Genomic DNA, 26,606 nt, shown 5'->3' on the forward strand with positions numbered 1-26,606 from the left:
CAAGGATTGAGTTGTGCCGCACACATCTTGGCACACACCTAGGGATGTGTGCGGCACAGTCCAACGGTTGGATGCTCCCTAGGCGTGTTGGGTTCCCTGGAGAGGAGCTCAATGACCATACCCACTGTGAACAGTCTAGAACTGACCTTCTAAATCCCAAAATCTAGTTAGAGATCTAAACGGATCGATGTGATCGGGTCTGGATAATCCTTAACCGGATACAGATCTGAATCCAATTCAATTTATCAACTATCCCTTTATAACCCTGACTTTTGTAAGTTGGACCTTCTTCCCATGGCGATAGAGATACATCTAAACAAATAGGGATGCAAATTGAATTATTTCGAATTTTCAAATATCCATTAACATCTTTTCTATCCGATCCGTGTGCACAGCAAATCCGATCCGTTTACATCCCTAACACTGAATATCTCCCTCTCTTTCTAGAATGCATTCCTCAACAGCTCTCTTTATATATTAATTCTTATGGGGCCTCTCTCATCATAGTCCCAGTAGGAATCTAAATGCCCACACCAAAGTCAGTCCGCATAGGACTCCTAATACAACTCAATGACCCCTTTTATTAGACCAATAATAGTTAGCATGATTTTGGGATATTAAATATTAGTCCATAATAGGGAATATTAAAATCTATTCAAAATAGAATTCTACCATTTCGAGCCTTAGGATCAATAGTGTTATTAAACACCAATAAAGAAAAAAAGAACTATAGAGAAATAGAAAAAAAAAAATAGAAAAGGACAAGAGTGGCAAAACGAAATATGGAAAGAAAGAGGTCTTTATCCATTTATATGAATAAATTCACAGAGAAAGAACACTAACTGGGCACGTGCGGTGTGCTGCCCTGCGTTTAGACATAAGGGAACGTAAAATGACCATCACACCCCATATAAAGACAAAGTTTCTCTGGAGCACTGAGGTCATTTCGCTCGCCAAGGGGAATGTGAAATGACCTTCACACCCCATATAACACATAATTTCTCAGGGGAACTAAGGTCATTCCGCTCGCCCTTGGCGCAAGGGCAGCACACGTACCCAGGTAACATTCTCTTTCCTATAAATTCAATGCTTGTGAGCAAAATGCCTATGGACTAACATATATTTCACATTGAAAAGCAGAAAGTTTAATTCATTACAAATACATGCAAAGGGGATCTTCAAAAGTTTACTTTACCAATCTCCATTTGTCATGCAAAGGTGAACTTTCTTGTAAGTGCAGGAGGTCAATCTCCTCCTAGCCTCTACTACTTGTGTGTGTGTGTGTTTGTTTTTTTGTAATGACTTTATTGAAATACTCTAGAAGTTGTTGAGAAAAGGGCACAGACATCACCAATCTCCTAGTGATTTTTGCCTTCAAAAGAAAGAGAAAAGAAGGAATAAACAAGCAGTACTATAGTTTTTGAGAAAAGGGCACAAGCATCACCAATCTCTTATGACTAATATTAAAGGGGTTTGGGAGGGGGGATTTTTATTATGGGAAAAAGAATGCTACCTAGTCATGTGGCCAGTGTGACTCCTAAACTTAGACACAATACCGCATTGCCCTCATGGAAAGACAGAAATCATGCCTAGGTTGATGCTTGTGCATACGCTCCCATTGGCCAGCGTGCATGTGCAGGCTCTAGAGGCCCAAGCAACATTCTATCATCTTTTTATTATATATATATATATATATATATATATATATATATTTGAGAAAATGTTCTTTGTGTGTGTGTGGGGGGGGGGGGGGAGGGAGGGGCGTAGGCCACACCCATACAAAGTGGGGGCAAAACAACCGGCCCGCTCCTATGAAAGGTGAAAATTTCGCCCCCAAGATGCCAGCATGCGCATTCTCATTGGTTGCCTCGCACGCGTGGCTCCTGCACTCTCCCACAAAGAATGCTACCCTCTGAGCAAACAACATAGAGGCGTGCACCAATAAGGTGCGAGAAAATGCTATTGTAAATTAGAGGGCAACAAGATCATTTCATGTGAAGAAGAAAGAGATAGACATAGAGATGTTAGTGTATCCAACCCGAAAGGGTGCAGAGAGCCTTTTCCCATTTTTATGGCATTTTTCATCACATATTGTTTAATTATAGGTAATTGCTATGGAAAAAGAAAACTGGTTCCACAAAATATTTAATAACAAGGTCCACTGTAAACTTATAGGGTTTGAGGTTTTCCTGTCTATGTAGACTATGTAACCTTGGTTTGCACACAATATGTAACACATGACAGATTGAAAGGAGTTGTAATTATGTTAATAAATAGATCAAAAGATTCCCTACCATCATGACAATTTTCAGTCCAAACGAAAAAGAGTGATAAAACAATGTATTGACAAATATGAGATTCATTTCCTAATAATATAGACTTATTTTTATTTTAAAATTTTCCTCCCTTTAAGACATAGAAGACTTGTTAAGAAGAACAAAATTGAACATCTCAATATATAGAAGTTACCGCTCTCCAGTTAATGGATTAAGCTTTGGAGTTAAGTAATTCAATAAATCTAACATTTCCATGTGAAAGATTTTGCTGAAAATCTAACTTTCAGCAACATTGGTCAACTATACTGAAAAATATGGCTCCCTAGACACAGCATGGGCAAAATTACCATACCCACCTCATGAAGGATAGAAATTTTGCTTTTATTGATGCTTGCACGTACACTCTCATTGGCTCTACACTGGAGCAGGGCCATGCTCCTGGATAAAGAATGCAACTTTCACTAAGGAAAAAAAAAAAAATCTTTGACCAGTCGAATATCATGGTCAACGAATCACCAATCCACTTATCCACCACTGTGCAACCTCATACGTGCAAATTGCGGAATATACATTGGTCATTGGGCATATTTACGAAAGCGACTTCCTTTATCGAGGCGGATTGCGGCTTCACTGTTTCCCGCTCGGACATTAGTGCAAGCAGTTGGTGTATGGCTTGTCGTGTAAGTTAAGCGAATAGGGATTACCAGGGAATCCCGGGAAGAAACGCAGGGAGTAAGATACTGAGAGGAGAATCAGGAGACAGAGAGAGCGCTTCAGTTTGAGAATTGAGAGAGAGAGAGAGAGAGAAAGAGAGTGAAATACGTTCTGGTGACCGGAGGTGTGGTCAGTGGGCTCGGCAAAGGAGTCACCGCAAGCAGTATAGGTGTCGTCCTCAAAGCGTGTGGTCTGCGTGTCACCTCCATCAAGATTGGTTCGTCCCCGTCCCCTCCCGGTGTCTTCCCCTTTTGCTTTTGTGTTATTGCGTGTGTTCATTCTGGTTTCAAATTGTTTCAGTGTCATTTTCGTTTTTTTTTTTTTTAAATAGATTTTAGCTCGACTTTACATTTCTGGAGTTTTACTCACTCTTTATGATCTTTGTTCTTTTGGGTTTGTAGAATTTCAATTTAGTTGAAATTATTCATTTATTTATTTAGTTGTTGGTGTTTCTGCTGTAAGTGCAGATCCTTACTTGAATATGGATGCGGGCACTATGTCCCGTTTGAACATGGGGAGGTTTTTGTACTCGACGATGGTGGAGAGGTTTGCTTTCCTCTTCTGCATAATATTATTATTATAAATTAAGTAAGAAATGTTTGGCGAGAAGTTTGAGTAATTTGTTTAACCATAACAATGCAATCTAGCTTTTAATATTTTTTTTTAAATGTTTGCTTTCCTTCTCGTTTGTCATCTTCTGAATGTTTTTTACTTTTTGGGTTGAGGTGGTTGAGGAAGAGGGGTTGGTAGAAATCCTGTGTCTTTTTTTATCTGCATTTTTTTATTATCTTCAACTAATTTAAGGCAACCCATACACTCGTGTGGCCCAAAGGCACAAAACCAATTGGGAATGATAATCCAAGTAGAGCAGAATACACATAGTAAGATCTTCACTCAGAATTTATATTCCTTAAAAGTATTTCATTGTGCACTGTAATAAATAGTGGATTATGATTCCTGCAAGCCTAATATTTAGAATTGGTAATCCAACATATCTCCATTCTTTCTGGAGAAGCCTTCAACAGTAAAGCCCAAAGATCTTGCCACTTGTACATCATGTTCTCCCTCTGGGTTACCTACAAATGGCATAGGGTATACTTCTATCAACTAGATTTACTCAGACCAGGTGCATCACTATGCTAACAGCTAGCATGCAAAGACTTGGATCTTTTGCTGGTGGCTTAACGCGTTACATATTCCTTAAACAAATAATGTAGTCCTAGGTAAGAGTAGTCCCACTAGGAACCAGGGTAATAGGATCACCAAACAAGGCTGGCCAATTGGGACAGCTTAGGCTAATTAGGGCAGAATTAGGGTTAGAGTTAGGGTTTTATTTGGTAATGATGTGCAGGTTTTTATGAGTCTATTGGTGTAGGTTTGGATTGATTTGGATGAAGTTGGAAATCTAGGGTTTCAGGTTAGAGGCCTTGTAAAAATGGAGTGTTTTCAGGATCTAGGGTTTAGGGGTGGATTTTGGGAAAGGGGTTTATAGGGTATTAATGGGCAGGTCGAGGGGGTTATTTTGGTATAAAGAAGTTAGGGTTTGGATGAGTTTTGCAATTCTGCAATTTAGGGCAGAATTGGATTTAGGGTTTTGATGGACAGATTGGGCTGCAACTGAGATCGAGTGGAGGGATAAGGCTGGACAGATTTTTAGAGATGGATGGAGGGGAAGGATGCATGCACGAAACTAAAATTACTTACTGGTTTGATCTCCTTCAAAGGCAACAGCAGCAGCAGCTTGAAGAAGCTTGATTGAATAAGAAGAAGGACCTCCCGATCTACAAGATGCAAGGAGTCGATCGGAGTCCACCAATCCCTTCACCTTGATATTACCCACAAGGTAGCCTTGATATTACTCACAAGGTTCACTCAACAGAGCAGAGCAGCAGCTATGGCAGCAAACAAAAACTTTTTCATTAATTAAATTCGTATGTAATGCTGGCCTCCCTTACAAACTTATATAGAAGATTCAAAAATAGACTTAGACACTAAAAAAGAATGGCCTAACCCTATTCCTAACATATTAGGTAACTTAAACTAACTAGGAAACTAGAATACTAAAGGAAATAGACTCAAAACATAGCTGGACTTATAGAGTCCTAATCCAGCCCAACTTACATCACATGACCACTTAACCAAGTCACATGATCACTTAAATTGAACCAATTGGATGCAACCAATTTGAACCGGTTCAATTAAAAAACATAAAAATAAACTAAGTATTGGGCTAATCCCGTATGCAACCTATATACCCATATTTTAGGCCCATCAAAGTGGTCTATTACATTAGAAACCCATGGGATCAAAGGCCCAACATGTATGTAACCCAACCCTAGACTTATTCCCAATGAAACAAGCCCTATTTGGTGATGAATCTGCATCAACAAATTTCAGAAATAAATACAAATAATAAGATAAGCAAGTGGTTATGGTGCCATATGCCAACACCTTATCCATTAGTGTATTGCCTGTAGGATCATCTGCCACACCCAGGCTTAGCACTTGGCTGCTCAATCTGACAGCAGTTGTTACTCTCTTTAGCACTTTCACTATCCGTGTTTCTGTTGAAGACTTGAAGCAAGAACCAAGTCAGAGTTTCGGGTTGTCTGTTAAATAGTTTAGTTCTCAATCAGCTCTTCAAGATGTATAACGATCATGAGTGTCAGATTGATGGTCAATTGGCCATAATTTAAGTTTCAAACCAATTAGATTATTATATTTGTACGTTTTTCCCCTTGGAATTTGTCGAAGGAGGGAAATTTAGAAAGTATAAAAACCCACAAAGCTATAGTATGACATATGAAACATACAATTCCATTGTGTTACAGAATATTTGTTGTAAGAAGAAAAACATATCATTGGTACATTAAGGTATATAGTTGTCTCAATGCCCCTAAGAAAGTTTATCTGCCAAAACTTTATCAGACGAAGTCCTCCACCAGAATGACGTGTTTCTAGATTGATATATGGCTGTAGCATTTCTGATCAGATGCATGTATTTTCATGGGGCTCTATGCTGTGAACAGCCCTGAATCTCCTTGAATGATCAAGGAAGACCACTCCATTGGTGGTAATGGTTGCAGTTCTTGTAGTTGTATGACAGATAAGAGTTCCATTATGATAGACCTGCAGTGCCTATAGGTCTAGAGTAGTACACTAACAGAATATTTCCATACTTAATGCATCATCACCCCTCCAGCATTCCCAGATTGCCAAGATCTTCCATCAGAGTTCATGGATGGGGGCAGGGATCTAGTTGTCATTTATTCTGAGGTCAACATCTTCTTGGATGGTTAGGTCTTTGTTGCGTGTGCTTGAGCTACAATATGCCTAGAGCAGGCATTCAATTAGACCTTTTTTTTCCCAGATTCAGCCGAAAATGTAGTGTTTCTCTTGAAAATGACCATCGTTCCATTTAGTAAATGCTATCACTGTCTCACTTTTGTTTATTCCATTGTGTTGTTTGAGTCTAGATTCACAGATTTCAGCTTCGAAAATGTATTAAATTTACTATAACCATACCATTTTTATTTTATTATTATGTCTCTATTTATATGTGCTATGCTATATGAAAAGGTTGATTTAGATCTTGGAAATTATGAACACTTCTTGGATGTGACCCTGACAAGAGACAACAACATAACCAGGGGAAAAATTTATCAGGTGTTTATATGCATGCCATGTGATTTTCATTTTACTTTACTTTCCAGAGCCAATATGTAAGTCATCTATGAATTCTTTCAAGATAATTTATCTATTTTCCATGGTTTCAGTCTGTCCTTGAGAAGGAAAGAAGAGGCAATTATCTAGGGAAAACTGTTCAAGTGTGTTTTATGGAGTGTTATCTATTCTCATTCTATTGCACAAAGAGCTACAACTGATTGAAATAGCCCGAGGGGTAGTCTTGTAATTGTTGTATTCAAATGTACCGCGGGTACATTTGTAAGAAATCAAAATAAAATCTAATTCTAATCTCTAAGCCTATAAAATCCTACGACTAAGATTAATTGCAAATTAAAGCACAAAATGAAGGGAAAAAAGGAAATAAATAACTAGCCAAGGTACCCAATTCGTGGATGGGGTCCAAGGCACATGAAATCCTATAAAAAAGGAAATAAAATACATAATTCGTCCCAATGAGCTCAAAACTGTCTCCCTCTCTCTCTTTCTCTCTCTCTCTCTCTCTCTCTCTCTCTCAATCCCACAACTTCCTATAATATATCAAGGGAAATAAAGAATGGAAGAGATCACGTTGAATATTCCTCCCAAAACTGCGACTCCTTGGATAACTCTCCAAATCCTAAAATTTAGGAAGGGAAAGATAAAGCACTCCCCAAATCTCCCAATATTCTAGATTAAATAGGAAATTATTGATCTTATAGCACTCGGTTGAGGTCCTCAAAAATAGGAATGTTGAGTCAGCCTTCATGGGCGTGAACAAGGGAGATTGGGCTTGAACCAGCTGCCTACTTGGTATTGGACACGGTATGCTTGTCTGAACCGATTTGAAGCTTGGTCTTGGCTCAGTTTGGCTGTTTCTACATACACTAAATGCTCTGTTCATAGTCTCTATCACTAACTAGTCTGGATCCGTCTAGTGTTGATGAAGCCGGGCTCCGTGGATCGTCAGTAGCCTCCCAAGTGCTTGTGTTTTTCAAGGGAATACGACGGTTGCAAGGCAAGGGAGGACGGAACGATCTGACGGCCTTTAATGAAGGCAGATTGAAAAGGTGAAATGATGTCCGGTAGGAGAGGTTTAAGCCTATTAGCCAGTATTTTGTTAAAATTTTATAAGAAACGTCACACGGGCTAATGCGCCTAAAAGCCTCCACACGGCAAGAGGATTGTTTTTTTGGGAATCAATGTAATGAGGGTATGGTTCACACCAAAGGGGAGAATGGTAGAGGTGAAGAATTGGGTGAAAAAATCAGTGATATCAGGTTTAATGATATCCCAGAATTGGTGATAAAAACTGGCTGAGATCCCATCCAAACCTGGAGCTTTGAAGGCTCCAATGCTGAAAATAGCATTCTTGATTTCTTCCTCAAAAGGAAAAGCAGAAAGGAGGAATTAGATTCGAGAGAGACAATTGGATCAAAAAGACGCTCAACAAAGGAGGGGTCAAGAGGTTGAGAAGTGGAAAAAACTTCATGGAAATGATTTTCAAAAAGCTGTGCTGTTCTTGGTGGTTCAGATATGAGGTTTCCTTCATTATCTTTGATGGCATTGATCCGGTGGGTTCTAGCATTTTGCTTGGTAATGGAGTGATAGAAACGGGTGTTCCTGTCGCCCTCATTAATGTACATATGCCGAGATTTTTGCATCCAAAATGTCTCTTCTGCATCCAAGATCATTTTAATGGAGTTTTCTGTTTCAGCCAAGAGGTTGAGGGTGTGGTCAGAATGTTTACAGGATTCAAGAAGATGGAAGTGATCCAAGAGTTGATTCTTGAGTATATCAATTCTACCAAAGACATCTTTGTTCCATTTTTTTCAATAAAAGTGAGATGTCACTGAGTTTGATTGTGAGATTTTCGGCATTAATTCTATGCCATTTAGCTGAGATGAATGGTAGGAAATCGGGGTGGTCTGGAAGAGTTTACGATAGGAATTGTGAGGCAGTGATGAGTCAAGGAGGAAGGGGTTATGGTTTGGTGCAAAAGAAGGGAGAGTCTGAAGAGAGACCTATGACCAAAGGGATAGCCAAGCATCGGTCAAGGTGTTCTTTGACACAATTTGGAGGTTTCCTTTTGTTGTGCCAAGTGAACCAATTACCCAGGGGCTGAATTTCTTCCAATGAGAAATCAATAATAAGGGAAGAGAGGCATTCAGCTGCGGGAATTGATGGTGTGACCGGGGATCCGCCAAATTTATAAACATTTGATAGTAGTTCGTTAAAGTTCCCTATAATGGTAAAGGGAACAGACAGGAAATGAATAAAAACCTTCAGATTTTTCCAAAAGGCAAGTCGAAGAGATGCTTTTGGTGGGGCATAACTGCTAATAAAACTAAGAATGCTCGAAAAATGATTCGTTATCTTGACGAATGTGATTACGAGGTTCTTTTCTTTTCTGAAGTTTCAGACCAACTGAACTTCTGTATGAACTTGTCTCTGAGTCCGACGATTCCCAATCGGACGAAGATTCTAATTTCTATTTTATGGAAAATGAGACAACGGAACCACCTCCGACATCTACTCCTCCTATTGAGATCCAACCGATTCACCCCTCTGAACTCTACACGGTCTCCCTTAGATTAAGCACCACTTTTGACCAGTTATAGGTTCAGTAATGAAAGAAGCTATAAACCTATCTCCAAGAATCGTTTGTTTTCTCTGGGAGTGGGATCGGCTCAAAAGCCAGAGGCCTCCTCTAAAACCCCTGGCCAGAACCACTGATAAATCCAATGGTATGGAGCTTCGTAAGAAGTTGGGGGAGAATTTGGATGTCCGGGGATACAATTTTAGTCTCACAGAGAAAAATGAAATCAGGGTTGTATTCAAAAGGAATTTTTGAAGAAGAGTTTCAAACCCAAGGCAATTGCGTGTTGTTTCATGAGGATTCACCTAGAATCCAGAAAAGGATTTATTTGCTTGGAATCCAGTGTAATGTTATGGCTGTGCACTTTGATGGGCTGGTCCAATGGATTTGCTTCATCTAATTTATTTTTGGGAGCAGGGGGTGTGCGATTGGGGGATTTACTTTTTTTGTCCCCTTAATAAGTTAAATGAGTTTATTCCGGAAAGCGGCTATACAGTACAGGAGCTCCAAAAATACAGCAGCGCTTTGATTTTTCTTTGCGACTCCATTTGCTGGTTTGGTCTTGTGATGAGAAAAAGTGCCCTTTTTTCCCTTTCTATCCAGCACAAAGCAGCTTGTAAATTTTCCCGCAACTGCCTTGCTCAATTGCTCAATTTTCTATGGATTCTTTCGACTGCCTGCAAGTTTCCAAACTCCATAGCGTCCTATACCTTACCTCACAAGGAATAAGGCGGTGGATCACAAAGGTGATTCACAAGCGAAAGGGTAGTGGATTGGGAGGTGAGTATGCCTTTTTTGTTTAAGGTGATCAAAATTGTAAGGATGTGATATAGTGATGTTGACCAAGTGAGGAATTGGATCTTCAGTGATAATCCTTTAGCCCGGACTTGCTTGGAGAGAGAAGTAGAACTTAACTGTCTGTAGAAAACTTTAAACTGAGACTTCAGTGTTTGATGAGCTGAATTATGCATTGAAATGCTTACCATATTGAAGTAATTTTTGAGGTATAATATGTTTACATGATCGTCCATCCGCTGAATATAAATATTTGTTGTGGACCATATACTAATATGTTTTATTTCTGGTCGAATTGCCTTAGGTGATATATTTTTAGAAAACTGGTTTATCCTAAATAAAACTATTATTGAAAGGATGCAAATTTGCAGAATGCAGCATGTGTCTTGGTTCCTGGTGGACTTGGAGATCGAGGTGTGCAAGGAATGATATTGGCTGCAAAATATGCCAGAGAGAATCATGTCCCCTATCTTGGGATTTGCTTGGGAATGCAGATTTCTGTCATTGAGCTTGCTAGATCTGACCGTATTCTTTTCCCTTGTTCAAGTTTTAGCATTATTTGCGACACCTTCTCATTGTCTGTAATTCTTTCCTTTTTTCCCTTCTTCCTTGGGTTTTGTACCTGGTCAGGTTTTGGATTTGAACAATGCAAACAGCAGAGTTTGATGTCAACACACCCGATCCTGTTGTAATTTTCATGACAGAGGTATGAAATGAATAAAAATCATGCATCTTTTACGTTGACTTAGCAATTATGGGGTGACTTTTTATGTGAACAAATTAATTTGATCTAATCGGTATCTTTTTGTGACTTCAACATCCCATGCAGGGCTCCGGGACACATATGGGAAATACAATGAGACTAGGATCTCGAAGAACATTCTTTCAGACTCCCGACTGTATTTCTTCTGAGCGGTATGAGACAGACTTGATCACTATATTTTTCAGTTTATAAACGCTTGCAACCACTCTACTCACTGCAAACTTGAATGCCAGTACCATCTAATTCAAGTCAAATATACTAGTTCAGTTCAGTGTTTCCATATCAATGCATGTGGGATACACGGTCACTGTACAATCTCACAAATTGTTCATGTGGTTCCCTGTTCTCTGGAATTTTCTGCTTGCACTCTGAAGTCAGTATCCATTAAAACAAACACATGGTGAATGTCCAGAATAGCATCTATACTGATAGCAAGGGTTGAATTGTCTCAACCTGTATCCTGGAAATCTTTCATATGAAACTTGTCTAATCGATGGTCCAAGGTCGATTCACATATGCCACATGTATCATTATGTTGATAGACTTTTGGTTCTTGCAAATTGTTAGCATAAGCATCAATTCATGAACCGTTAGCATCCTCCAATTTGCATTCTATGCCTAAATGAGTTCCTTTTCTCTTTCCCCTTCTTGTTTGATGCGTATCTTCAGATACCATAATTCAGAGTATGTGGACGAGCGTCATTGGCATATATATGAGGTTAGTCTTTAAGTTTGACTGAGTGGAATGACATTTGAAAGACATGTGGATGTACATTAGGATGTTCATTTACATTGCCATTAAAAGAACTTTCTGATGTAGGTAAACCCTGAGTTGACAAACTAGAAGGAGCTGGCCTAAAATTTGTAGGAAAAGATGAAAGTGGAAAAAGAATGGAGGTTGGTATTCTTATCTGGTAAATTGGAGAAACTTTATTCTGTTAACTCCATGGTATCATGGAAATGTAAAGTTTGTGTTATATTTTTGTGCAGATTCTAGAATTTTCAAGTCATCCATTCTATGTGGGAGCGCAGTTTCATCCAGAATTCAAATCATGGCCTGGGTGGCCTTCTGCTCTATTTCTAGGTATCATTATTGCAGGATCTGGAACTTCTAATTATTTAAGCACTTAATATGTGTGTTTATGCACTACCAGAGTTCTTAACTACTCTAACCTATTACCATGTTGCATCCATCTTCTTTGTTGGGAGGTTTATTTCTTTTTCATAAGTTTTTGTATATGTCTTCTATTCTAGTAATCTATAATGAATTTCAGGGATTCTCTATGATTTAAGTTCCAAGCACTAGTGTTACGTCTGAATGTATCAGTTTTTGCCTATTGATTATGGTTTCGTTTTAGGTCTTGTACTGGCAGCAACAGGACAGTTGGAAGCATATATTTAACAAGCATCAAAATGGAAGTTAATATGGCACTTAAGCATCTCACAACGGCTGGTTCATTCTTTTGTAGAGGTATCAGTTATCATTGAATTCTAGAAAATTCTCTTGAATATAATAATCTACACTTGCTTTATTATCTCCGTGTAGAAATAACATATAGAAGCCCTTAAGTCAAGCATATGCAGAATAAGGCTTATACAACTTGATCATAAGAGGTGGAAACTATATACTTACGGAGTTTAAATGCCGAACATTGCGTGTTACGTATTTTCTTCTCCACCTGGTCATTTTAACCCACCTTATTGTGATTCTATTTTTTGGGTTGGCGTGGATTGAAGTGCTTTTTTTTTTTATATCCCCATTTTTTGGACAGAGAACTTGTCTGAGAAAAACAATTTTGGGCTTGGTTGAAAAATACTTGTTGGAAGGGTTTTGAGTTGTATTGACAAACAATATATTACGTATGTTTACTCCTTTTTTTCTTTCTTATATTTTATTGATATTTCCCCCCTTGAAGTTGACTATTCTTTGGAAGTACGGGGAGTGTTTGTTAAATGTGTTTTTTAGCCCCAAAATTCCAAAAGCACATCCATGCTGAGGATGAGTATCTGGTTTGTCTGCATATGAGAACCTTTATGCAGAAGCAAAACTTATTAGGCCATCAATGATTTATATCCAGGAGGAAACAGGAAAAGAGAAGAGGAACATGAAACCATTCCTAGAGTTAGAGACCAAAACTACATAATGATCAACTTCATCGCAAGAAACTAAAAGCACCAATGAGAATGCCACTGCAACCACAAGCCCCTAAATGCAGAATTTATTTGGTTCTCAGACATGCTTAACTCCCATCTATCTCATCTTCCTCTTCCTGATAAAGGTAATAGCCAGAGATTACTAATCTAAGTTATCTAACCCTCCTCATCAAGGGTCTCGTGATGAAACTGAACTCCCATCTATCAAATGTTGTCCTCTGCTTTCGTCATAATCCTTCAAGTATTTGCAGCAATTAACCCACGAAAGTCTTCATCTGACCTGTGAGGCTGTGAACTCAATTGCTGAACTTTGAGCAAGTGTGATCTTCGCCAATCTACCATTGTTTCCGCTGCTCAGATAAGTTGACTATCTCAAATCCCTAAGACCACAATGCACTTTGAATTATTCCCTCTGCCAGAATTATGAAAGCAAGCTCTGGAATCCACCCAACTTCAAGCTGATCATCAATCTTTTTTTTGGTAAATGAATGTATTACCGAACCCCAAGAGGGGGAAAGGAAGGGGGAACCAATGTACAAGAAAAGAAAAGAAAAGAAGTAGAGAGCAGAAAAAAGGGAGGGGGAGGGGGAGGGGGGAGGGGGGGGGGGAGGCGGCCAGCCAGCCTACGCACAGGAGGGAGGCCGCAGAAGGGCAATATCAAGGGCCCAAAAAATCAAAATGTGTCAGTTTCTGAAGTTGTCCTTGCAATGTTGCTGCTGGATATAGCTAAGCTTGGAAGAAACATCGGAGGAGATGGCTTTCCAAATCGTATCGAATGATCTAGATTTGGAAGTCCATGTCCTAATATTTCTCTCCAACCAGATATGGTGAACTGCAGCGCTAAAAACAAGCTTCCCAATAGTGTCACAAATAGAGTTCTCTGGGAAATTCTTGAGCAACCAAAGCCATTCACGGTCAAAACTCCTAGCTCTTCTAGTCCGAGGCCAGATAGAAGACAAGGCCTTGTTCCAGATGGAGGAGGTGAAGGGGTAGTCAAAGAAGAGGTGAGTGGTGTCTTCTTGGCCAATCCAGCAAAGGTTACAAGACGGGGAGGGTGGGATGGAGCGGTGGATGAGGAAGGTTTGGGTAGGCAGGCAATGTTTGAGGGTTCTCCAAACAGTGAGGCTGTGGCGGGGAATGTGGCCCTTGAGCCATTAAACTGTTAAAGCCAAGATGGATGTTCATCATTTTCCGAACTCTGCTCGAGAAATTAGAATTTGAATACCATCTGGAGTTACAGAGTGAATATGGTGTGAACTGTGATTCTGTGGGCAGTATTTATTCTAGAAATTGTACTAGTGTAAACACTAAAGAGAATATAGAATGTTCTACTCTCAAATCCCAGTAGGAAGCCTCAACTCCAGTATGTATTTATAATAACTCCCTAAAGCTTGTACTGCTCCTTTCTTTTACAAAAACAATGAATTGAATGAATCGATGAAAAGGGAATAAATCCTTAAAAAAATGAACAAACATTTTTTTGTGTACTGTATTGACTTTTTGTGTACGAGCAATCTCGATCACACCTCAACTTGTTCCTCTATTAAGCATGTCGTGGTATTGAATATAGGAAATCTGGCGTTGCAGCTTCATTTGCTCGTAGAACTTGGCAATGAACTCTTCCGCCTTCAGATCAATCCCTCCTCCTCCTTCTTCGTCTTCTTCTCGGCATGAGCCTATAGCAGAGCTCCTCCGGCCGTCGTCGAAATGTTTTTCTTCTTCTCTATCGTTGCCACTGGTCAAGAAACTCTTTCTACCAAGACTGTTACCATCTGGGTTGGTGTTATAGAGGAGATCGGCTTCGAAGTCGTAGTCAAAATCGACAGAAGGGGTGTGGAGACAGGGGATGAGGAATCTCATGGAGGTCGGGCGGTTCATCTTGAAGTGGAAGACTGGGGTGTCGTCCAAGGAGAATTCGCGCTCCCTGTAATGGATGGATTCAAGTCTATGGGTTGGGTTGGGTTGTGGCGGAGGTCCATCATCAACCTACGTTTGAAGACGCCACCCTTCCTTGCCCACAGGAGGGCTAACCGCAGCAGGTTCCATACTCTACGGCTTAAAGGCATTTTCTTCTTACCCATCTCTTCTCACTTTCAGAAACCCAAAACTGTTGCTACTAGTTGCAGTGCCAAGTGCCAACAACAGTAACTACTACTACTACTACTAGTAGTTGTTGTTGTTAAATGTCGTGTTATGTAGAGGAATGGAAGAAAAAAATGAAGATAGTAATTGGTAATGAAAGATTTGTTGCAGAGGAGATTGGAATTTGGAATTTTCCTAAATTTGATTTGATGCTGCTGCGGAGGACGAGGCGTTGTTGTTGATAGGGGCTGTTAATTCCATATTATATATCTACTCAAACACATACAGGTGGAGTGTGGACTGTGGAGTACTGGAGTTGGATACGCGGTGCAAGCGAGAGACCCCAGACAGAGAGAGAATAGCTGGAAGGACACGGTTTTACGCGCTGGAATCAAGCTGCGGCGCTTTGTTTCCAGATATGCTCTTGGCATTTTTAAGTAAGGGAGAATGTTCTGTGTGCGCAGTGCAGGCTGCGCCCAGGCATATGGGCAATTGGGTAGCCTGTGCAAGAGGGCAGACTGGTCATTGTGCCCATCCCATGTTTCTTGGGCACAGCACAGAGAACAGCTCCCCTTTAAATAATTTGGTGTTTTGGACCTTTGACATTGGGTGGAGGAGGGGAGGAGAGGTGTGAACCAAGAGGCTAGAGCCTCTTGGTAGTAGTGGGCTTACACACACACCTCATGCTACCAAGTGCCTCACAAGGATGGCATAAAGGTTGTGTGTATAGTTGTGCATGGTGCACGATTATGCACAGCCATCATATGGAATTGAGGGAAAAGGGGGGGTGGTTGGACATAGACCTTCACTACCATCTAATGGTTCTGTGCATGATCGTGCATCATGCACAATTGAAGCACAAAACCTTTCCTTTTTTTTTTTCCTTTCAATGAGGGTAAAATTTATCATTTTATGTGTAATCTAAAAGTGTGCAACAAAAACAAACACAATTATGTCAATTGTAAATAATTTTTAGCACTTTTTTTTACCCATTAACTTTTAAATAACTTTTTTGGAATTGGACAAAGGATAATCAAAAGGTATAGATATTGTCTGGCTTCAACTTCCTCCTTGGTATCAAAACTACCCCAAAGATTACACAGTTCCTTTATGTAAGTCTCCATCCTAAGCACATACAAAGATAGAAGAACTGGTAATGAATGAAGTAAAGGTGTCAATTTGGGATCAAAATTGAAACCAAAACAAGAAACCAACCCATTCAATTACTAAATCGGATGATTCTAGGACGGGTTTCTCAACAATTCCTAAAACTAAAACACAAATATGGAATCGACTGGAATGGAACCATTTAATAAACAAAAGCCCATTGCGACTAACAACCGATTAGAAACCATCACAAAGGGTGCAAGTTTGGTCTGGCGAGCCCGAGGTAAGGTTGGGCTTGAGCTGACGCCTCAGGTTGAGCCCAGTCTAGCCTGGCCTGGCTCAACCTTAAAACAAGGCAAACACGGCTTTGCCTAATCAGGGTCCATCGTAATCGGGTTTGACTTGGTTGAGCCCGATAAGAGTGGGCCTGGGATGCAATATATCAGCCCGACCTTAGGTTAGGTTAGGGTCTAAAAAAATCATAACCCAACCCGACCCAGTTTCACCTCTACCATTAGGATTCAGGAATCACCAAAAACAACCCGATTGATACCCTGAGAATGAAAACAACCTTCTTCCGTTTCTTCTCTTTCTCTACTCACTCCTCTCTCTTTCTCTCGCGCGCTTTCATTGTTAGAAGGTAGGGGGTGGTAAAGTGAAACGTGGAAGAACGAAGGCGACCCGTTCTTGGATCCGTTCTTTACTTGTTTCTTCCAGGAACTTCAGTTTTGCGCGACTTGCGCGTCAGCAGCTGTCGACAACCACAGTTTCTCACTCTCCCGATTTCTCTGCCCAAAGACATCGGTCCCCACGTTTTGTTCCCTCCAAACTCAAACTGATATAACTTCTTCTTTCCTCGATTTTTATTACCTTACTGCCATCCTCCAACGGAAGCTAGACCCCAACCTTTTCCCATTATGCCCTTCTTCCTTCTCTCCCATTTGGATTTCCACCGAGGATAGTTAAGTCATTTAAACATACCATAACACCAAATAGGGAAAATGGAGAATATTCTGAAAATGTCGTTTGAGCTGTGCAGATGATGCTGGATGGCATTTTCCGTAATTTTCTTACACTCCTCTATATAGTCATGGCATCTGCTCTCTCTCTCTTCAAGGCTTTATTTGCTCGCCCTGCGTTTAACGCAGGGGAGGGAACCACCACAGAGAGATATAGAGAGAGGGACAGGAGTAATGAAAGGAAAGGACACAGCAATTCAGGTGATCTCCGAGAAAAGTGAAAAAGAAAGCCTACCACCACCACCACCACCATCTCAGGCTCAGACCAACGAAACAAATGAAGTGATCCTTCTCATACAGGAAGAAGAAGAAGTTCAGGCTATCTCCGAGGAAAGCAAAAAACAAAACCCACCACCACCACCACCTCAAGCTCAGAGCGATGAAACAAAATCAAATGATGGGTTCCTTCTCGTAAAAGAAGAAGAAGAAGAAGTTCAGGCCGCCATCTCCGAGGAAAGGAAAGAACAAAACCCACCACCACCACCTCAGGCTCAGAGCGATGAAACAAAAACAAATGAAGGGGTCCTTATCATAAAGGAAGAAGCAACTCAGGAAATCTCCAAAAGTGAAGAGAAAAAACCAGCATTACAGAGCAATGTAACCAAGAAGCGCGGCGCACTTCACATGCTCAGGGTTGCATTGTTTATGCTCCGGCGCCGATCCGGCAAATCCTCAAAATCTGCTCAGGAAGAGGTTGCTTCGAAGGGTCTATGGAGGAGGGTCGTGGGTTCGATGCGCCCTTTACACCCACACGACAACCAGCCCCAAGCTGCACTGGAACCGACATCGACTCCGGCGTTGGCACCGGAATGGGCTAAGCTCCCTAATTCCCTATCTGTACAGAATTTCCAAGAAATGCATTATTCGCCCATTTCGCCGCAGAGACCCTACTCGCCTTCCTCCTCTCCTTCCTCTTCTTCAGTGTACAGCTCCGTCGACAGCGGTAGCCGTTATGCTTCGGCTCAGAATCTCCAAGAGCTTGGTCGAAAAGCAGGTTTAAACTGCGATGACGAGGTGGAAGAAGAGATTCTTAAGAATGGGGATGATATGATCGACGCCAAGGCTGAAGAGTTTATCGCACATTTCTATCAGCAGATGAAGCTGCAGCGCTTGCATTCGATGAAATGCTACAACGAGATGGTTGAAAGGGGTCTCCGTTAAAACCTTATGGTTCAATTAATTCCCTCTTTCACATTAATTTTATTTGCACCTACGTGCATGGTGTGTTGGTTTGTGCTTCTTCTGTGTTTGTGTTTCCTATCCTTCTTATTCTTTTCTCTTCATGATCTGATGTTCTCGTATTGAATAATAAATGGGTTTAGGTAGACTTGGTAGCTAAGACTAATAAGATATGGGAAATCAAGAAAAAAACAAAAAGTTCTTAATTCAGAGGTGAGTTAGGTGGAGGATTGGTGTAACTTTTGGGAAATAAATTTTGTTGTATTATATGTTCTACTTTTATGATCTTCAAGTATTTTATAGAGGGGGATTTCTAGACGAGAAGAATAATGGTTTCTACTGCAGATTCGTCCATAACGAGGCTGAGGTCTTCTTAGCTCTTGGATTCGTGTTTACCTATAACATTGGGAGAATGTTCTCTGTGCTGGCTGCGCCCAGACACATGGGGGTGGGCGCAATAACCACCCTAACCCCCTGAGTGACAGGCCCATGTGTTTGGGCGCAGCCTGCGTTGCGGCACAGAGAACATGAGCCCATTTTTATGAGTTTTTTTTTTTTTTTCCCCCCTTCAAAATGTTGAGAAATGAAGGTGGTTCTAGTTCTAATCCTATAGCTCGCATCATCCTCAAAGATGATTGAGCATTTGAGCTTATGTTGCTATATCAAACTTAGTATATAATTTACTAGCGCTGTAGGCTGGGCTTTTTAAAACCCCAGCCCAACCCTGAGTCCCCTTAGCATGGTCCAGGTCTAGCTCAACCTGACCTACTGATTGAGCTTATGTTGATGTATCAAACTTAGTATATAATTTACTAGGGCTGCAACAAGGTCGGGTTGGGCCGGGCTTTTTAAAACCCTAGCCCAACCATGAGTCTACTTAGCAGGGCCCAAGTCCGGCCCAACCTTGACCTGCCCTGAGGTTCAGCTCGGCCCGACCCTGATTGGCCCTAATCATGGAGTGGGGGAAGAGAGAGATGCATGGACTGGACTGAGTTGGGTTGAGTGGGGAAAAAATGATCAATGTTACATAAAATAACACTATAATAAAATATGTTAACACTTGTTATCTTCATATGTAATATATTTTATAACAAAATATGTGTAACATTTAAAGTTTATAATATATATAGTATATCAATATATATTTTATGGGCAAGAGATCTCTACTTGGTCACATGGTCTCTACACAAACGTTTGGGTCAATGAGTGAGCACGCTTGGGTATCTACCCAGGGGGCATAGATACCCAGGGGGCAGAGGCATCATCTCACGGTGCCCTGTGAGAGGGTGTAGGAAACAACACCAAGTAGAGATCTTTTTCTCATATTTTATAGTACAATTTAAAACAAGGTCGAACTGGGCCGGGCCGAGCTCAGCCCAAGGCGTCAATCCTAGCCCGACTCGACCTTGATTCAGGGCAAAAAATTTCCAGCCCTGACCCGCCCTCAGGGCCAGGTATCTCAGCCCAAGCCTTGTTCGAGCTGAGGGCGGTTCGGGCTAACAGGGTGAAACTTGCACCCCTATAATTTACTATATTTGTTAGGAAACATTTCTATTAAAAAAAAAGAAAGAACATAACTAAGAATATTCAAGAAATTTTTTTTATGTTCAATAGCTTTTCATGCATAAAAATGACCTATCTGCCTCGTGATCCTAGTTGTTTTAGCTAATCTATCAACCACACCAAAGAGTGATCTATCCTTTTTTAAAATATTTACAAACCCAATTGTGTAAGCAATGTGCTTATATCAAACAAACATAGAAAAAATTCCCAAAGCCATCTATAATCTTCATATTGGGTTAGGGTTTGTCATTAACTCACTCCCTATTGTATGATGTTGAAAATGTCTTTCAATAATTGAAGAAATCTAGGTCTGAATTAAAAATGGATCAATGGTTAAACTCAAGTATTTGTATATTGAGGGTTGATGTCTTGTATTCTGTGAACTAGGTTGTGATTTGTCTTCGAAAGGTTACTAGGAATTCTTTGCAAACACAAAGAGACATGAGGGAGAGGGCATATATGATTTGTCTTCGAAAGGTTACTAGGAATTCTTTGCAAACACAAAGAGACATGAGGGAGAGGGCGTGTAATCTTTTATCCATTGTTAGTGAAAACTGTTCTCATCTCTCCTGTATATGTAGGCACCTTGGGAAACCACATAAATCCTTGTTTTAGGGTTGTGATTATTTCTTTTCTATGTTTATTATATTTTCTGGATCGTGAATAAGTTTATCTCAATTTATTCTCACCAAATAAGAGTTTAGCCTCTGAAATCTACCTCGGTCTTATACATTTTAGTTCGAAATAGGGGCATATTAAGTGGAATCGTTATCCCCTCCAATTCTCTGCCCCCTCCAATTCCTCACATGGGGACAAAAATGATCACCCTACCCCCTGCCTGAAAACACTGCCCAAGGTGGGGTCCATTCCCCCCTATTAGAGGAATTGGAGGTGCTCGCGAGTTGGAGGTGATAATTATTCATATTAAGTGTAGTTCCATCCAGGAGACCAACCTTGTCTAGGCTCCTACTACTATCTACTACTATACTAGTGTTTGCAATGGGTATGACAACTGAAACTATATATTATTTCTACTTGCATTCTTAATAAATTCTAGAAGGGTTGTTAATCCATAATTTTATTAATTTGCATGAAACCTACATCGGAGTTTTCTTTATTATTATTTTTTTTTTGCAAATGCAAATTTATTTAGATTAACATGAAAAACTTGATCATGGATATCAAACAATGCTCTTGGATTCATCGATTGGAATTATGTCAAATTGTCGTGCATGCACCAGACCGGCCCTCTTAGTTAAGGAGTCAGCTATGTTGTTGAAACTCCCGAGCAAACAGAAAATTACATAAGACAAACAATGATTGCAAAACAAGAATATCCTCTAAAATAGGCTTGACTATTAATAAAGAACTACAGAATCCCAAGTAGAAGAGAATGATTAGGAGGCACTAAGGATGAAGTTTGCCTAGGTTTTCAGAACATTCTCTTATGTAGTAAGTAGAAGGATCCTTAGTGAAATGAGTTAGTAGGTTTGAGTTCGGTTCATATTGAGCAAGTACGGGGGACACATAATCTTTTTGTTTTTAAACTCTGTAATCTATCATTTTACCAAGTCCAAAAATATGTCTTGGGTTAATAATATATTATATTTGTTCAAGTATAAATTGAAAATGTTGAATGATGTTAAAATGGATTAACAAAACCATACTTCCTTATAGAAGAAATAGTTTATTTATCATGTGAGAGTGGAGAAGAAAAAAAATGGAGAAACAAAGAATAAGATAGGAAAAGAAGGAAAAGAAGGAAAAGAAGGACGGCTGAAGATGGGAATTGTTTTTTTTTTAAATCTTATAGGCATGGAAAATATGATCAATGATGTGAATTTTTTTTAAAAAATCTTAAGTAAATGTTTTTGTATTTGTATTTCATTTACTTCAGATATTATTCATAAATAAGCAAATATCCCTTATTTGAATCCAATAAAAATAGTTAAAAATCAAATTCCAAAATAAAAAAAAATCAACCCTCCAGTTCAAGAACAAAAACTAGATTTTTGGTGGTAGGTGCAATTTTCAACTTTCTAATGTTAGGGTTTTTCTCAAATCTAAAAATTCCATAAATCTTAATATGGTAAACACTACTAAAACCCAAAAGTGAGGTAAAATATTCATTTGTTTTGATGTTCAAAAAAATATTTTCATTCAGAGCGATTTTGACAGCATTTGTGCACACCAAATTAAGTTTGACCAGTACATTACTCCTTCAATATAAACCAAATTTAAGTAATCTTGGACTTGTTGAAAAGCTGTCAAAGAAAGCTTTCTAACAAATCCGAGATTGCTTAAATCTGATTTATACTGAAGTGTTTATGTTCCGGTCAAATCTGATTCGATACCATGTCTAAGAACAATATACAGTATCAAACTTGGATCAAAACCACAAGTATTATTTTTAGTGTTCTCTATGTGAAACTAATACATGGATTGGATTTAAAATGTCAAAAATAGGCAGCACAACAAGAATTAGGACAAAAAAAAAAAAAAACAACTTTTGGTCCTTGAAACCAAGGTTCGAGTTAGCGTGGAGAAAGTTCCAGGTTTCGATCGAGATATGATCGAAACCGAGATGAACTTGGTTTTTGGCTAGTCGAAACCTAGTCAAAACCCGAGTTTTAGAACCTTGGTTACAAGTATCCTAAAGACAAAAATAATTCTTACCTAGTTTTTAAGAGAAAAGTCACTGAATTTGATATTTATCCAATTGAGGGGAAAAAAAAAAAAAAACTCAATTTATATTGGTTTTCAAATAGTGGTATCTCTATCTATACCTAGACAATATTTCTTGGACCGAATTTTCCTTCAGCATAAGAGGATATCAAGAGGGTATTTTAGAGACATGCTTTATTGCTTTAATCCTATAAGGGTTTGTGGACGCTAGGATGATGGCTGAACCTTTTATTGTATGATGAAGGAAAACTTAGTTAATATTTATTTATTGAGAAGAGTCATTACAAGTAGTAGCATCTGCCTTACAAAGTTGTAGAAGCCATGAAAAGGTGAGAGGCCAAACCGTCGGAGACTCAACCAAAAGGGCCAACCTAGCCAAGGAATCCGTCATAAAGTTGGAGGACCTTGGAATATTAGAAAAACTACAAGAGTTAAAAAATTTATGCAAATGAATAATAACTTGACAAATGTTATCAGTCTCGATCTCTAGATTAGACTTGGAGAATAGTTGGTTAATCAGATTAAAGCAATCTGATTCAACCAAAATCAGATTGAATGTGAATTCTCCCCTCTAGTGAAAAGACACAAAACTTTCTTCCAAAATAATCGCATGATGACCTAGTAAGGAAGGGAAAGGAGCTAGAGTTGCTAGTTAGTGTTAATATATATATATTTTTTTAGGGCAAATTTTACGGACACCCCCCCCCCCCCCCTAAGTATTTGACATGTCGCGGATTTATCAAATTTGGTCAAAATGGTATCTTTCCCCTTGACGTTAGCAGGGTACCATCCAAAGTTAAAATGTCGATTTTACCCTCTTAATAATTTTTCCTGAAATTTCTAAGATTTCATGATCTTCCATGTTCTTCCCGTAGGAGAACTCAACCACCGTGGGCGACCATCAGCTCTGCCAGCTCCAGCTCTAGCTCGGTCAAAAATCAAGTCCGGTGATTTCTTCTCCGGTGATGTAGCGACGGGTATTTCTCCCTAGAGCTTCGCCAATTCCTCTCTGTTGCTTCTCCTCTCCATTGTATTCGTCGTTCTTGTCCTCTCCATCGTGTCAAAATAATAACCTCTCCTTCCATCTTCTTCCTCATTCTGTCTTGCTTTAACAAGAATGGAAAGTATTTCCGATTTGGGGTCGGTCATCATCAAGTCTCATATTACTCTCTATATCAGTGAATTTAAGTAGCTAGTTTTGTGGCCGGTAGATTTCTGAGCAATATTCTCTCAAAATTAAAACTAAGAAGTTGCAGAGAGACAGGATTCTACTACTGTATTCTATTCCATAGAACAATTTGAATTTGAAAAGACACCAGTTTCTTACCCGATTTCAAAAGGAAATCATATGGCAATACTGAGAATCGGACTAAACAATTGAACCAGAAGAAAAAGAAAATGGATCTTTAACCGGAAAAAGAATCGGTTGGAGATTTACCATTGTATGAGGGTGACACCATAACTGGTGGACTTACACCAGCTGACAAATTACTTGGAGGATGAGTGGCAGGAGGCGGTGGTGGTGCTATTTGTTGTCCAGGGGGTGGAGCTGGTGATGAACTTGGAGGAGGAGGAGCAAGACTGGGTGGGGGAGGAGAATTGTTTGGTGGGTCTGCCGAAGGCGGGGGAGGTGGAGAGACAACAGCAGGCGGAGGCGGTGAAGGTGAAATGGCTTGCGGTGGAGGTGCCGAGGCCACCGGTGCTGGAGGAGGAGGAGGAGAACTAGTCGATGGTGTCGGTGGCGAAGCCGCCATAGCTGGCGGAGGGGTAATAGTAGGAGATGGTGGCGGTGGAGAGGATTCAGGAGATGGGCTTGACATCGAAGCCGGAGTAGCAGGGACAGAAGGAGAGTGGATTAGTGGTCAACTCCGATGGTGGTGGACTTGCAGTAGAAGAAGCATCTGACGGAGGAGTGGCAATGGAAGGAGGAGAATTTGAAGAAGGGTATGCCATCTTCGTCAAATTTCTCTGCAACCCCTAACAAAACTTTCCAAATCTAACACTCATTCACCACTATATCTCCAAATTTTCCGTTTTCGAGTAAAACCGTCCATGTATCCGGAACCCCCAAAAAAACACACAAAATTAGAACTTCATTCAGAAATTATTCTTCCACACTTTGTATCAGCAGTAGAACCCCAATCTACAAGAACATCAACCAAGACTTTACAGAAAATCCTACCCTACTTCAAACATGGCAGCCAAATATTCCAAAGCAATTTGACAAAACCCTTCTTGATCAAAACCCAGATCAAAAAAATATCAAGCAAAATCACTGCCACCAGAGAATTCCAAATCCCAAAACTGATTTCACCAAATTCCAAATCTTTTCATAAACTCAGTCTCCCAAAATGCAGTATGGCCAGTTCATCAAAACTGGAAAAAAAAGTGGGGGAAAAATAAAATAAAAATCCCAAATACTATAAATGCCGGAGTCCTACCAACTTCTTCTTCAGTGGTTGAAGTCAGAACAGAAGTTTTGGACCTCAAAGCATTCTGAAAAGGTTGGAATTGGTTTCCGTAGAAGCTTCTTCTCCATCTGAACAAACAAAAGTAACTCCAAAAAAAAAAAATAGAGCTTCTCTGTCACCTCAAAACCAATTATTCAAACAAACGTGAGAACTTGCCGGCGTTGTTAAATCCTGCATTGTCGGCACTGGTGATATTAACGACGTTATGAAATCTTGCATCGTCGGAGACAGAAGTGAACATAAATAGTCGTTGGAAGTGGGAGAGGGTGACATTGCAGGAGGAAGATTAATCAATCTTTTCATAAATCAGCTGCCTGGTCGGTGGTTAGAGTAGCGGAGAAGCCGTGAAAGCCGTGAACTGGGTGTTGCAAATCAGTCCCCTTCCTTGTTCTTGTTTCTTCTGCCTTCAGACCAACGAAGACGATGAAGAGAGGGGGTAATTTGGGGTTTTACCCTTAAGGGTATTATGAAAAATTCATCCTGTGATAAGGGTATTTTTATCATTATAAAAGAGTTAATAGCAGCATAAACCTAACGGAGTGGATTAAATTGAAATAAATTCATAAAATAGAGGGTGTTGATGATATTTTGACCAAGTTTGATAAGTCCATGATATTTCAAATATTTAGAGGGAGTGTCCATGAAATTTGCCCTTTTTTTTACTCATGACCCTAACCAATTCATCTTAAAAATCTCCATTTCAAACCCTTCGTATATAATATTCTCTGAAATCTTAAAAAAAAAAAAAAAATGATCTTAAAATGACAGGCCTGCGGTACATGAAGGTACATTCAATGACCACCCTGTCCCTGAGTGACAGGCCCATGTGCCTGACCCAACCTGCGGCACAGAGAACATTCTCCCAAATCCTTATTAAATTTGTTTCTATCTCATGTGAATCACAAATTCACTCGTGATGGGAAGAATGAGAATTGAGACTAGAGCGTAGCACTAGCACACAGTAGGATAACACTTTTCATTTATCTGAGACATGAGGGTAATCTCGTCATTCCAAATTCAAATTAAGGAGAAGAAATTAAAAAAAAAAGAAAAAAGAAAAAAGAAAATATTTTATAATAATCAGAAATCAGGTTCTCCTTAGCATCGTCATCGTCGTCTTCGAATTATAAGTGGTTTCTCCTTCTATCCCTCTTCTAACTTCTACTTCCCTTCTCCTCTTGATGTTTCTCTCTCTCTCTCTCTCTAGAAACCATGAACGATCTGGGAGCACTTGTTCTTGATCCAACGAATGCCTTTTCTGAAGGACTCTTTAACTTTCCCTTCGACGGCGTAAATTTTGTACCTGGCGACTCGTTTTCTCCTCTTCATCTCGGGATCGTTAAAGCTCCACGATTTGATTGACGAAGACGAAGAAGAGCTCTTCTTGGCTCTGCTGTTACGAGGCGGAGGAGGTGGTGGATCCGGTGAGCGTGTTCTAGTGATGTAGATCTGGTTGGCGCTGAACGTCTTTCCGTGTACGACCTCCACCTTCCGGTCTCCACCGTAAGTTCGGTAAGTCGACCTGAAGTTGGCCAT

General features: G+C 39.9%; 2 protein-coding genes, 1 long non-coding RNA gene and 1 pseudogene across 3 annotated transcripts; 2 read left to right on the top strand and 2 right to left on the bottom strand.

The window, feature by feature from the left end:
- Positions 1 to 2,776: 2,776 nt before the first annotated feature.
- Positions 2,777 to 12,259, top strand: LOC122659578 (CTP synthase-like). Its single transcript, XM_043854679.1, is given in 13 exon segments — positions 2,777 to 2,936; positions 3,067 to 3,207; positions 3,458 to 3,487; positions 3,490 to 3,536; positions 6,570 to 6,656; positions 6,767 to 6,817; positions 7,560 to 7,723; positions 8,188 to 8,293; positions 10,419 to 10,572; positions 11,643 to 11,707; positions 11,801 to 11,894; positions 12,169 to 12,199; positions 12,201 to 12,259. Coding segments are annotated over 13 exon segments (1,164 nt in total). The 3' UTR covers positions 12,235 to 12,259.
- LOC122657697 lies at positions 10,711 to 11,525 on the top strand. Its single transcript, XR_006332341.1, has 3 exons — positions 10,711 to 10,753; positions 10,877 to 10,962; positions 11,480 to 11,525. It is a non-coding gene; the product is annotated as an uncharacterized LOC122657697 (long non-coding RNA).
- Positions 12,260 to 13,046: 787 nt separating the features above from the next.
- On the bottom strand, positions 13,047 to 15,252 carry LOC122657696 (annotated as a pseudogene).
- An 11,021-nt stretch (positions 15,253 to 26,273) lies between these two features.
- Positions 26,274 to 26,606, bottom strand: LOC122659579. Its single transcript, XM_043854680.1, has one exon. It carries the CDS (start codon positions 26,604 to 26,606, stop codon positions 26,274 to 26,276), a length of 333 nt encoding a protein of 110 aa, XP_043710615.1.

Source organism: Telopea speciosissima, chromosome 4 (assembly GCF_018873765.1).
Source record: "Telopea speciosissima isolate NSW1024214 ecotype Mountain lineage chromosome 4, Tspe_v1, whole genome shotgun sequence".
In the NCBI taxonomy this organism is placed as follows: Eukaryota; Viridiplantae; Streptophyta; class Magnoliopsida; order Proteales; family Proteaceae; genus Telopea; species Telopea speciosissima.